The following is a 14,288-nucleotide window of genomic DNA, read 5'->3' as shown; positions in this document are numbered from 1 at the left end:
ACATCACTTACAATACATGAAAAACCTTACAATACCTTACATTGCGTTACTTGCTTGCTTACAATACGAGATAATTACTTACTTAGGAACATCAGGTTCAATACATGGCACAACCTACTTACAATACGTTACATTACGACACTTGATGACTTGAAATACGCTGTAAGAGAGACACCTTAACTGATGAGAAAGAATTTCCACATCTGTTGAAATCCCCTCCCACCATTTGACGTGGCAGCAATAAATTTTTTATCTCGATTTTATCCTGCACTAATGAGATGAAATCACTGAAAACGAACACAGTATTATATAAGTAACTATTTGCCTAGCATTATGAGGTGGTTGAGGATCATCCGGTGCGTATAGGGACGAGCAATTCCAAATAATACCTCTGGCTCGGTGAGAAGTAAACTCTCATTACTTACGGTGGAATACCAACTTTGGAACTTATCCCTAAAGAAGACGCTTGCGCGCAGCGAATAAACAAACGACGTATGTTTTGACTATCAGAGGGGCAGAAAGGGCTTTTTGAGTCTGTCGTTGAAACACTAGGGTCTAACCATTCAATTGAAAGTATTTGAACACTTTTTACACGTGTTACTGTTGGTTTCCGATTTTGAACAATAGATTTCAATGCTCATAAGTTAGCTAGAGGTGCGTATTATGGAAATTTTGTAAAGTTTCTATTCTTCTCGAAGGGAAACTTGAAACGAGGTATTTCTTAAATACGGACATGGCAATCTAGTTCAATAAAGTTTGAATTACATTAACTTTTGAAACTTTCCTGAAACTGAAATATTTCCTGTTGCACAAAAACAAATCTTGAGAGGTTCTATACGTGATACACTGAGTGTCCGTAATGAAAAATATGTTCCGAATACAGTTTATGCTCGAGTTTTGGGTAAAGAAGCCCCGGCCCGACCCGAGAAAGCGGTGGGAATCAATCCTAGTTAGAGTATCAGTCAGATCAATAAATTTGACATTCCTGTGAGTGAAAAAGAGTGCTTTACTTGCTCTTCTGGTCTCTTGATTTATATCGGCATAGGCAGGTAATTCATGTTGCTTTTCTTTTCGGTCATCTTTTCCGCTTTTCTTTTCTTCTTTAACCCGTAATTCTAGGAAGCGCTTGTGCTGAGAACAGACGTACGTTACGGGGTATCGAAAAAAAAAAGAAAAAAAAACAGTCTTATAAGTCTTCAAGGAAGTTTACGGATTAATTAACGAAGATGTCAGAAGCGACTACTGTTTTGTGCAGACATTATAAAAGCGGCTCTGCAAGGGCAAGTGATGGAGGGAATACCCTATATTTCGCGGGAAAACACGCGTGTTTCTCGCGTGGCGCATTTCCTTGTTGAAAGCGCGGTTGCTGAGCCATAAACAACATGGCTACAGAATCTGCAGACCTTAACAGCTGAGATGTGATGGAAAGTCTTGTTGAGCGATTTTATTTTCCACTGTCTGAGTCATCATAGTCTATATTCAATTAAGATGTTGAGGGTAAGAGTGATACCCAGAAGATTCTTTCTTCAAAGTTTCGTTGCGTGCAAAAGCACTTCAGCTTCAGAGAACATACAAACAGCGTTTGAACTGAACAATCGTGATGTTCCAGATAGTTTTAGAGGCACCGCATTTGCTGCTTCCAAGAGAGGGTCTTTCTTTCAAGAAGCACCAAGGCTTCGGAATCAGTTCAGTGGCGATTTATTTTTGCTGTCGTACTTGAAAAGAATCCTTCCAAACGAGGTAGAGCTACTAATTTATATTTTCGATGTGGTCAACTCATTCAATACAAGAGTGTCAACTGTGTCTTTTTTTTTTTTAGTATTATTCTTATTTATTTAAGCTTATTTTCTATTTGAATTCCTGTCATAACGAAATGTTAACAACTTAGATGAAGTATGAAAGTCACTGCTGGACTGGAAAGACATATGGAAGTGTGTTTGTGTAGGGGACAGCACAAGACATGGTTTTCCATTTTGAAAGTTTGGCATCCTTTTCTGAAGGGGGTCCAGATTGGGGGTCCATGTTTTGAGATCTTTTGAGTCGCCGATTTTTGCAGCCTGGTATTGGGTCAATTATTTATTGACTTCTCTTGGTTGATTATTGATTATTATTTCTTGCTTATATTTGAATCTGACTCAATTGATTTATTTTAGGGGAAGAGCCTATCCTTCTTTTTCACTTCAAATTAAAACATCCAGATTGCTAGAATAATTTTTGAACACCTAATTTGACAGGTGCAGTGGCCTCACGGTTAGTGCACTCGTCTCCAGATCAAGTGGTCTAGGTGCAAGACCTGGCCGGGGACACTGCATTGTGTTCTTGGGCAAGACACTTTACTCTCACAGTGCCACTCTCCACCCAGGTGTATAAATGGGTAATGGCAAACTTAATATTGGGGGGTAACCCTGCAAAGGACTAGCATCCCATCCAGGGGAAGTAGAAATACTCCTAGTCGCTTCATGCTACAGAAACCGGGATAAGCTCCGGCCTGATGGGCCACTTGGCTCGCATGCAGACTTTACCTATCTAATTGGTGTCATTAATACACCATTGTGCCGGAAGAGAGGACTGATTTTCACTTTGCCCCTTCCCTCCTCCTTTAGGTCCCTTATGGGCATCTCTATCCCACCCCTGGATAATGAACAATAATAATTATTGGAAATTGTCTAGTAGCAAATTCAACTGTCAAATTCCTGGCTGATATTTGGACATGCTTGTTTCGTTTTGCCAGACACAAGCCTTATTTCAGACAAAACTTTATTTAAATAATTTGTGTGCACTATCTATAGGATCTATCAAGATTTAGCATTGCAAAATGGTCACTGAACTCACTGTATCATACCACATGTAGTGCGCACGATCTCAGAGTGAGCTCTTGTCACCATTTCCCTAATACAGTATCTACAAAAGCTGCTTTCTTTGGTTTCATTTTATGTTAGAAAATGCTTAATCATGTTCTGCTGTGTTTTTGTTTCCAACCTCAGATTTTACAAGAAATCTGGTCAGACTTAGAACATTTTGGACATAGAGTGGCAACTGATATATACTCCATGGGACGAGAATGTGAGCTGCAGCCACCAAAACTAGAGCATTTTGATGCATGGGGCAGAAGAGTGGACAATATTCAGACTTGTAAGGGATGGAAACAGTTACATGATGTGTCAGCTGAAGAAGGACTTATATCCATTCCCTATGAAAGGAAATATGGACAGTGGAGGTAAAAGTCTTTTTTTTTTGTGGGAGGTGGGCAGGCGATAAAGCTGATTTGTTCATTTTTCTAAATGAGTTTTTGTTGGAACAACACTTCTGTTCCAATCTAATTGATTTGGTGATCGGTGATCAACGGAGTAGCAAGTAACATGTAGTAATCTGAAGTATTCTGTGTGCAAAGAAAACTGATTTTTGGGCTCGTCTCTCAGGCAAGCTATAGCTATGATACTAACCTGAGTGTCATTCTCAATAGACCCCAAAATTTCTACTCTTATAGTACTTCAATCTGTTATGCAAATTTCCTCAAAAAGCTTCTGGAGTAACTGAATCACTTGCCAGTTGAGTAAATGAAGGACAAAATCTACCACCATGGCTGCAATATCCACTAGCTCCAGGCTATTGAACATGACTTGCCCTGCACACTGGTATTGCTACTTCCTTTAGATAGGATGCAAGTCTTCTCCAGGATACCCCTAGGCATCTTGACAGATCATTATCATGGACAGCTCACTGGTTTCACTCGTGTGTGTAGAGAGGCTTGTTTAAGAACACAGCACAATGACCTTGGCCAGGGCTTGAACCCAGACTGCTGCATGTAGGTTGTAAGTCTAGCATAAATAATCTACAATCCCTGGGACTTAAAGAGCATTTCACCTTCAGTTGACATTTTTTTGGTATTTTTAGTCGCATATATCAAGCTGTGAAGCTATTCATGTTTTCTCCTTCCTCTGGTTTGTACTCTTGTCCATTGGCAATGACTGATGGAGCAGCCAAGACTATTGAGGTAGTGTCTGCATTTAACTCTGTCCAATGTTGTCCTTTCTAAATTTTGATACTCTAGACTGTGGCTCTTAGGTGCTATTTCATGGCTTCTTTTGTACATTTGCTCTTGTTCAGAAAGTGATACTTTTTTATTCCAAACTAACACCTACAGTAGTTTTCATATGTCAGTACACTTGCTATTGTAAAGTTCCCTGCTTTACCATGTTGATTTTTATAATAGTGTTTTGTACGTTTAATTTGTAGGTCTCAGATTTAACAGAGAATCTAAGTGTTCTACAGGATGCGTACAATCATTTGACAAGCAGAGATCCTGAGAAATTCTGGACATCTGGTCAGTGGATGACAGAAAGAAAAGGAGGTTCAGATGTTGGTGAGTTAATGAATTATTCAGACAGTATATTTACTAAATAGTGAGAGAAATAGGTTGTCTGCAGCTGGTAGTGGAAAAGGACATGTATGTGGTTGACAGAAAGTACCCAGTTTACATATGACATGATTGTATGTCTGATGAAAGAGCCATCTGCTCCTGTCAATGTCTTCAGTCAATGTCTTTACTGGTGATTGATGGATTGATCTGTAAGATTTGTCTGTTAGTCTGAATTAATTAATTCAGGGTGTTGCACATGTAGTAATATGCATGTGTAATCAGATGCATCAGCACATTCTATCACATCGGCATGCACTATGTATGCATAATGAGTATGTATAATGTAGTTTCTTGAATAATAAATCATTCGATCATTTACACAACAACGTGTAACAAGGGTCACACTTCAACAATGTTCAACACAAGTTGAGCAATGCTATTGCAATCCTTTGTCCTGTCATCAGAAATGTTGCTCTAGACTGTTGACTAATAGTACTTTCAGTTCAGTTTTCAGTATTTTATTATTGCACACTGGTTACAGAAAACAACTTAAAATAACATGGTTTACAATAAAACAGAAAAAAATACAATTAGAAATTAACTAGAAGAAACGATATCTGGTTGTATATAGTGACCAAAGTAGCCAATGAGCTTTCTAGTTGGTCACTGTCATGCAGATATAAGTTGGCATTGGCCGCATGTTAAGTATAATTTAAATTAACATTTACATTAAAGATGATATGATTATCATAAGAGAAGAAAGACATACGTAAATGCAAGTTAGAATAAAAGGAAAATGATGTCCTGAATATTGTACAGCATTATCTTATATAGCTAACAGTTTTCAACATTTAGAATAATACTATTACCTGGGTGTTTGTCTTGTTTTTGTCTTGTTTCTGTAGCAAATGGAACAGAGACCATAGCTGTTCCTCAGGATGATGGTACCTACAAACTGTATGGTTATAAATGGTTCAGTTCAGCTACAGATGCAGATGTGACACTAACTCTAGCAAGAGTACAGAACCCTGATGGCTCTACTGTACCTGTAAGTACTACCCATTGTCATTTGTGAAGTATAAAGTTAGTAGTTTTCAAAAAGCAAAGTAAACCACAAGTTTGGGAACCTATTTAAGTAACTAGTCCAGACTTAAGGATTATACTATTCTAAAGTGTCAGCCATCTTCTCACACTTGACCCTCAAGGACCCAGGCAAGGAGACAGAATGTCTGAATTCCCAGTGTTATAATGTCATCCTGTGGCATCATACATGGGATGACATTTCAACACTTAGATAGAAGAAAGGTGTGAAGGCAGTACATGAAGACAGCAAATACTTAAGACTAGGACGCTGCCTAATTTTGCTACTGCACACATGTTCCATATATCACTCAAGGTATGCATTACACACCACAGACACACTGGGGTTGCAATTGACGAAATCGACTATATTACTAAGCGCCAAACAAAAATAAAAGTAAAATTTCCTACCAGGAACACCAGAATAGCAGCATATCTGTTATAAACAATGGACGAAGGCTACAACTACGAAGGCACTTTATTAAAACTAGATACGATACGGATAATCGTGGCTCTCCTACTCCTGGGCTACCGTGCCTAGCTTGGTAACCATCACTTGGCACTAGGTACCAGTCCTACATATTGCTAATATCTAACTGGTGGTGGCTGCCATCTTAAAACCTACAGTAGCTGCTATTTGTATAAAAATGATACTAAAATCAACCTGAAAGCTTCTACCTACAGATGCAAAACACATGCCAAGAGAACACATGCAAAACAATAAATTATTGTGAGAGATGCAAATCAAATAATGTGACTGCTGAACCTTTTTTAAGGTAACTAACTAAAAGGTGTTTACTGTTTCAGGGAACCAAGGGCCTCACCATGTTTTACCTATTAACAAGAAATGAAGATGGCAAATTAAATAACATTGAAGTTCAGGTAACAGCTTAATTCAAAGTAGTTATTAATAATAATGTATGAGTTAGTTTGTATATTTAATGTTAAATTGATTTCATTCTGAAAGACAGAATGCTAACTTATTTCACTACATGCACATTCATTTCATTGATTCTTTTTTCATTGACAAATTTTTGCTTGATGCCTAGAATATCCTTCAAAGCTTCTTCCATATAGAAGGCATTTGTGTTCTGTTGCTGGTGTACTGTCAATTTTAAAATTTGGTAAAGTGGTTTACAAGTAGAAGATTTAATTGATAGGCTGCTGTAGGACAGTGAAGTATGCTATTCTAGCTGAAAATGTGTTGTTTTCAAATCCCAAAAACAGTAATTGAGGAATCTTCTGGGTTGCTGCCCTCCCCCTTGTCCTCAACATGTACAATGTACCTCCACAATAAAAAGACAAAAAAGGTATTGATGTGTAATTACAACTGATTGCAGAGATTAAAAAATAAACTGGGTACCAGGCAGCTTCCAACAGCTGAGCTTCTGCTTGATGGATCACGTGCTTACAAGGTAAGCAGGGAATGGAAAACCTGACAGTTTGATCCCTGACAACTCTTTTTGCAGCGGCTGCATAATGCAAACAGTGTACTACTCATTCATGACACTTTGGTCACAAATTTGCACTTCATTGAGCTAACACCATTACCTAAGGGTTTCATAATTTCTTTTTATATAATATTGGTGCATCTTGAGGGTAAAGAAATTTAACCTCAGTCATTTTTCTTCTTCACTATTTTGGGGCAAGCAAGGCACTTTACTCTCACTCTTTTTGTTTTTTTTATCAGAAATCATTTGAATTTGCAGTATTCGTCTGATGAGACAAGTTTAAACATTGTGCATGGAATCACATAATGTGTTTTGTCAACTGTTTTCAGGTGTCTGAGGAAGGCCGTGGGGTTTCTTGTATATCAGACATGTTAACGATAACACGTTTTCACAACAGTATCTCGGCATCAAGTGTTATAAGGAGGTAAGGATAGGTTTGGAAATAGAGAAAATCATTTAATAACTTTTTTTGACCTTAATTTGTGAAAGAAAACTGTGTTGACAATATTTGTTTTACTTAAATAACAGTAAAGATCTAGATTGATGTACCATTGCCACATGATCAAGTGTTTTTGATTTAGTCTTTTTGATAACTTCTGTTTTAACTAGCAAATCAAATTGCAAGAAATGTAGGCTCATGCAGAGATGTCAATATTTGTCAGACTGCAAGTGTATGGAGCTTGAGAATCTGCCTTGCATTGTTCTTGCATTTTGATTGGGCAACTGAAGTGAAAGAAAGTAATAAAGATGCAACATTATGTTAAGACTTGGTTGAGTGACCATGTAAAGGCAATTAAATGCTCAACCTCGGTTAAATTCCCAAGAGAGGTCAACATCTACAGTTGATATCGACAAAGAAACTTGCTGACTAGTATTTATAGATAGTTTCTTAATATGAGAGAATTTTTTGGCAACTAGTAAGGGAAATTTACATTTTAAAAAATATAAATTTGAGTTTAAAAATTAAATTGAAATTAAATTTTGAGCTTGGCTGATGAGATGTAGTAGAAGCAGAAAGCTACATGTATGGTGTCAGCCTGATGATGTACACTGGAATCCCAATTCTTCAAGCAATCTAGGGGAATAAAAATAGGCTTTAAATATCAAGAGATTTGAAAAATGTAGGGTAAATTTCTCCTAACCTTTTTGGCCAAGGGAGGAACAAATTGCTTTGAGTAAGTGGTAACTGAAATTTCAGTCTGGGGATTAGGCTGAGGGTAGGATATGACCCACATTTCAGGCTAAATAATTGAAAGGTTTGAAAAATTGGTTGCAAAAAATGAGGATTTTACTGTATAGCATTCTTTTTCCATTGGAGGTTTCATACCAGCCTTGCAGTCTGTTTATTATATTTTAATCGTATCCTTGGTTTGCAGGATTATGAGTTTGGCTCAGGATTATTGTTTGAGAAGATCAGTGTTTGGGAAATTACTAGTGGATCACCCCCTTCACATGCAGACACTCGCTAGAATGGAGGTAAGTGGTTTTCTTGCTTGCTGAACTTGTGTAACAGGCAAGACATAAGGTTTTCATTCACTAAATTGGGTTGGGGGTGGGGAGGGTGGAGGAAAGATCCAGCTGATGGTGTGTTTCTAGCCTGCAAGCAGGCTCACCTTTGAGTCACTCACAAGCGTTGGCGAGTGAAGTGATTTGGCAGAGTGGATTCTGGTGAACAGGCACCAAGAAAGTTACTTTCTTGTTTTGCAGATTCACCACTTGATTTGGCGCTTGTGGCTATGCCATTCTCACTTGTGGTCCTCAAACTTGAGCCTGCTCGCATGCTAGTGCGTTTCTTACATGAGTAAGGTGACTTTGAATGGTATTTTCTTCCCAAAGAAGAGAAAGCTTCTTCCATCCTTCCAATTACTGACTGACCCTTATGTCTCTCTCTAACCTTTTGATATGTTTACAGTTAAGATTTGGGGGTGGGGGGTGGGGTGGGGGAGGAGCCCATTTGAAAGAGACAGGAGTGCTTTCACTTGGTCCCATTTAGATTGTTCAGTACAGACTGTAAATATTTTTACCCGTCAAGTTGTCTTTTAGGATTCTATGCAAAGGAAACAGAAATAAGAAATACAGCCATACTTTTTTTTTAATACTGAGTTTTATAAGGAATGAAATCTTTAAAATTTATCAGAAGAGAGCATTCAGTGACATTGTCTTTATGTCTTTAAGGTCACTGTAGCTCTTAACATTATTGTGTCTGATTTAGAATGGTGTCTTTTCGGTGCCAGATAAAGCTTAAGTCAAACCCAGATTTATCACCTTTCTTTAGAGCTTTCATTCAATTTTTCCAGTGGACATTTCCACCCTGAAACATAGCAGGCCCCCTTTGTGTGTATTCAAGACCCTCACCCTGTAAGATTTCTTAAGCTTTAGAAGCTTTAGATGGAATAACATTTTAACTTTCATATTAACCAGGTAGAGACTCGTGCAGCCTTTCTACTGACAATGGAAGTTGGCCGTTTGCTCGGTAAACAGGAGTGTAACAAGGCATCAGATGTTGAACTACAGCTCTTGAGACTTCTTACACCAATCACAAAACTGTACACTGCTAAACAGGTAAGACCTGTTATGCATTATGATGCAACATACGATCAGTAAGTCACGGAATAAGGTGCAATGCTTGGTGTTTCTTTGATAGGGGCCTGCTGAGTTAGGTCTGGTTCACACTAGCAACATAACGGCTTAACTACATAATGATTAACGACATAATCTCTTATGTCGGTAATGGGAACATCAACATGTGAAAACGATCAGTGTTGTTTCATTTGGCGTTATGTTCATGCTGTCATGTTTCTGTTATGTCATTATGTCAGGATGTTCACACTGCAAACATACCGACATAACGTTCTTCTTATGTCGTAATGTTCATGTCTTTATGTCGCTAGTTGAATTAGGCTTTATAGAGTAGTTATGCCAACAACAACAACAACAAACACTTCTGTAACACAGAAATTCTAACAACAAAAACAACAGCAACAACAACAACAACAAACACTTCTGTAACACAGAAATTCTAACGACAAAAACAACAACAACAACAAACACTTCTGTGACATAGACATTTTAACAATCAGGGTAACGATTTCCTGTTTTTTTTGGGGGGGGGAGGGGGGGCTAAACAACGACTTGCTAATGGTGATCAATGGTTACATTTTGAATTTCTGGCTCTTGGTGTCTGACTGTCAAAGATGTTGTTCTGGTAACATTAAACAGATGAAATAGACCATTGACTCCCACGTGGCTTTCAAGTCAAATGGCGGGGAAATTTCTAAGAAAAAAACACGTGAATGGCGGTAAAATAGTCTTAGGAAACATGTGAATGGCGGATAGTGTCTTGGAAAACATGCGTATGGCGGAATACGTGTGCGGTAACACGCGTAACACGCAACACGTGCGATAACACGCATCACAAAGAGAGCATTATGTGTAGTGTTGGCATTTTTAAATGACTGTACTTTGACAGTCCATGCAGGTCAGCTCAGAAGGTCTGGAGAGTTTCGGAGGTCAAGGATATATTGAGGACACAGGGATACCAGGATTAATGAGAGATGCCCAGGTAACAAAGACTTTATTATACATGGCAGATAGCTATTCATCAATTTGGGACGCTATTTATATCCATACTTAATTAGCTATATTAACTGGACAGAGAGGAATGCAATTCGTGGAGTAAATCAAAAATGACTCAATGCTTCAATTCATGAATTGGAATACACTAGGTGCAGCTACAAAGTAATGTATCCGTAACAAAGTTGAAGGTTAGGAAGTTTTTTCCAAACCTTTTCTTAGTTAACTTTTGATTTTATTAATTTAATAACTAACGTCTAGGTAGTGCTATATTTAGGAAAGCAGTTCTTGTTCAGGGTTTTCCTTCTGTACATGTATTTTTTCTTTTGTTTTTGTATTGTTAAGCTAAAACTATTTACGTGGGTCACTAAAGTAAAACTGTAACCAAAAAATTCCGTGCCGCTACATTTGATAATGAACTTGATAGTGGTGTCATGACAACTCCGAATCGTCGTTCAATTTTATCGCATATTTTACATGCTTTGCTTATATTCCATCCGCTATACAAACAGTAGGTAAATTTTGTGACTCGTGTAGCATAAGCGCACATGAAACCCGTAAGATTTATGGACATAATAGTATACATGAAAAAATTAATCGATTCTGATTGGCTTAGCCTGCGAATACAGCCGCCTCTCATTCGCTCCCGCTACTACGTACGAAACGCGAATAGAGTGTTTCTTCGCGTTTCGCACGTAGTAGCGGGAGCGAATGAGAGGCGGTTGTATTCGCAGGCTATGATTGGCTGAGAGCAGTGTAGTTCAAGTGTAACACCAGTGCAAAAAGTGTAATACCAGTGCAGAATTACACATCGTAATTCTGGATCATGATTGGCTGAAAGACAATAGGAAATTTTCGAAGCCGATGATATTACGTAAAATGATGACGAAAATTTTGTGCGGAAACTTTGAAAAATGTTTTCTCAAATGAGAAAAAATGGCTTCAAGAAAGGTCTTTTGGCACTTCCTCTACGCAAATTTTTTCATGTTTATATTATTAATAAGTAATCGTACGGTTTTTCTCGTTCAATTTGGAATCAATTTGTACCTGTGAGTTTTTCAAAAATCTGAAATTGCACTCGCCGAAACGGCTCGCGCAATTTCAGCTTTTTGAAAAACTCACTGGTGTAAATTAATTCCAAATTGAACGAGATAAACCGTATGATTACCTATACATACATTGTTCAAACTTCGACTGTCATTCATTCGCTTCATGCTCCTGAACACTTTGCAATGTGAATAAATGAGTATTGATTGTGAATAACACCGGGTATTGAATTTAAAAATCTTTGTCGAATCAGCAAAACGCATTGAGAGAAAATCATATCTATTTTAAGACAAAAAGCAATTCGGGAAATTGACCAATTTGAAGATCCGTTGCATTGAAACCGACAGCTAAATGCTGATTTTTGATAAACGTGAAAGTAACTTCTCGACATTTAATAGAACTAACACCGTTTTCTCCGAGCAGCGAACCAGGCCCTCTTATTTTAGCCCACATCTCATACGTGGTGTGCTTCTTTAAAATGATATTCCTGTCAAATAATACTTCAAAACCATAGTAGCTACCTATCTCGCACTGTAATAGCTTTGACCCAAACTGACCCGCTTTGGACGCCAAAATCTTTCCACTCGAGGTCTTCATTATCTTCAATTCTACCGAGTAAGTATTGTTCTCACTACCAAATAAGCACAATCCATGTAGCTCTATGTCTTTGTCTATGGAAAAATTGATGACATCGTGAAAAGGGTCAGAGTACAAACGGCGAGGACTGTTTGACAACGAAGTAAATCTGCAACATCGTTGAATGTCATCGGCACAAGCAAAACCACATCTTTTCTTTTCTGGAAATCCCACTGGGGACCTCGGAACTGAACTCAGATATTTGACAATACTGACGATTTCTTTTGGAGTTAAGATTTCACTGTCTAACACCACACTAGCAAAATCTTCTTGCTTCATCGTTGGAAAGCGTATTCTTTTAATCAGATCTTCTCCGAGAATATTCCTTTTAATGGCACCATCTGCTGCTAAACCTTGTCTTTCACATTCCTTTGCTGCCCACAAGTCAACAGCTTTAAACAGCTCTATCTCTTTGATCGTCAGAGTTTCACGCTCGACTACTACTTCAAGTAAGGATCTCTCGATTGTCCAAAATCCGTCAGATTTCATAGCCTCTTCCGTCTCCTCGTCGATAACTTCCCAGCATCTGTCGACCAGTTTTATCTCTTCATATTTTTGAGCAGAGGGCAGGATGCTGAAAACATTTGATGGATCTAAATGGTCGTGCAGATATTTCGTGCACTTCTCAGCCAGTGAAGGCACCATGTATTTCTTCGCCAAATACAACACTCCCATTACATTACTTTCACTCAAGTTCACTTCATCGCTGTACATGTAACGAAACAACTCCAACAGGCTGTCATACTCACAGTCAGGCAGTTCAATAGAGTCTGAAGTCTCCGCCAGCTCACCGTAAAACATGGCTTCAAACACAGGACTGCTAATCGACAACACTAACTTGTGAGCTGGAATCACTTGTTTACTTCTACCTGTGTCATCGGCCCTTTTCACAACAAACTTCACATCGCTGAAGAGATCATTGTTGAACATAAACTTGCTTCTTTCTCTGATTGTGGGTCTTGTCGTTTGCCAGTTTTTCCCGACGACAGACATGGCTTGCGTCCTGAGTTGAAAGTTCCAACTTGCTAGGCGTGTAGATTCGTAGTGTGGCAGCGGTAGCCTGACCAAATTTGAATACAGCATAAATTTTAACACGAACATGTCACACACTCAGCGTGAGGGTAATCACGCATTCAGTAAGCGTGACCAACCTTATTTTAGTGGGATAGGAACTGCTTGAGTTGAATTTTACTCACATTTTTCATTACTTTTGTTCAGTTTAATATTTTTTTACGTTGAATGGCTGTCCAAAATAGGGTTTGCGTCATAATTTGTTAATCGGAGCGTTTCTAGACATAACTACTTTTGCGACAATATCCTGCAATCAATTTTTCGACTTGATTACAAGCTCTCAAACTATAAATTCTCCACACTGATTGCCTATATTTCTCTTAAAATCAATTCTGAGAATATTTATTAATAATCCTTATATTAATCAAGAGTCTACTTGATAATGTGGCAAACATTTTTGGACGTACGCATTTCACTTTAAAAATTTATTTTGAGAATAAAGGTCACTCCTACTCTTAGCTAGACTGTTCACAGTCCCCTATTTTTCCGTGAGATCGTAGATGTCGATCGTTGAGTTCGATGGGTCGCCATCTTGGTCTCCTGATGCGAGCGAAACTGGGGAGAGTACAAAATGTCCGTGGGTAGTGGCGGTGGGGTTAATAGCGTGGGCCGTGCCCTCCACCACCCCTACCCACGGGCATTTTGTACTCTCTCCAGTTTCGCTCGCATCAAGAGATCAAGATGGCGGCCCGTCGAGCTCAACGATCGACATCTACGATCTCACGGAAAAATGGGGGACTGTGAACAGTCTAACTCTTAGCTGTATTGCACAATATACTTTCATTTTGAAGCTGTAAAACAACTGATTCTCGTTTGTTATTGTTAAACATTCATTTTAATTAATGTTAGTTTTAGAATCTGTTTGTAAATCAGGACAGTGAGTTATATTCCCAAGTTAGTTTATTGAAAAATATATTTTAATCACATTCGTCGTTTACAGGACTGAACGTACATTATACATTCAACTTTCAGTACACAAAATTATATTGTTTACATTTTCCTTTCAACATTGCAATTCATCATTTACACTATCAAACTACTTTTCTCGGCCAATCTTTGTGGAAAATTCT

General features: G+C 38.3%; 2 protein-coding genes across 3 annotated transcripts in view; one reads left to right on the top strand and one right to left on the bottom strand.

Moving 5' to 3' along the window:
• The first annotated feature begins 8 nt into the window (after positions 1-8).
• LOC145464373 (acyl-CoA dehydrogenase family member 11-like) overlaps positions 9-14,288 on the top strand; it is a 37,342-nt gene continuing 23,062 nt past the window's right edge. For both annotated transcript variants that reach the window (XR_014041428.1, XM_081448249.1), the window contains exons 1-11: positions 9-1,740; positions 2,985-3,217; positions 3,895-3,994; positions 4,237-4,363; positions 5,266-5,408; positions 6,248-6,322; positions 6,781-6,855; positions 7,221-7,315; positions 8,268-8,367; positions 9,313-9,453; positions 10,361-10,453. Coding sequence is in view for 1 of the 2 variants with exons in the window: in XM_081448249.1 (XP_081304375.1) it covers positions 1,489-1,740; positions 2,985-3,217; positions 3,895-3,994; positions 4,237-4,363; positions 5,266-5,408; positions 6,248-6,322; positions 6,781-6,855; positions 7,221-7,315; positions 8,268-8,367; positions 9,313-9,453; positions 10,361-10,453 (1,434 nt within the window). In the remaining variant the exon portion in view is untranslated. The remainder of the gene's footprint in view (positions 1,741-2,984; positions 3,218-3,894; positions 3,995-4,236; positions 4,364-5,265; positions 5,409-6,247; positions 6,323-6,780; positions 6,856-7,220; positions 7,316-8,267; positions 8,368-9,312; positions 9,454-10,360; positions 10,454-14,288) is intronic.
• Positions 10,533-13,248, bottom strand: LOC145464379 (BTB/POZ domain-containing protein 6-like). The gene has a single exon (XM_081448257.1). The coding sequence runs from the start codon at positions 13,246-13,248 to the stop codon at positions 11,791-11,793; it is 1,458 nt and encodes a 485-aa protein (XP_081304383.1). The 3' UTR covers positions 10,533-11,790.

The sequence above is a fragment of the Orbicella franksi genome, chromosome 12 (assembly GCF_964199315.1).
Source record: "Orbicella franksi chromosome 12, jaOrbFran1.1, whole genome shotgun sequence".
In the NCBI taxonomy this organism is placed as follows: Eukaryota; Metazoa; Cnidaria; class Anthozoa; order Scleractinia; family Merulinidae; genus Orbicella; species Orbicella franksi.
The sequence above is the reverse complement of the archived record's forward strand: the minus strand, read 5'-3'. Positions and strand labels throughout refer to the sequence as shown.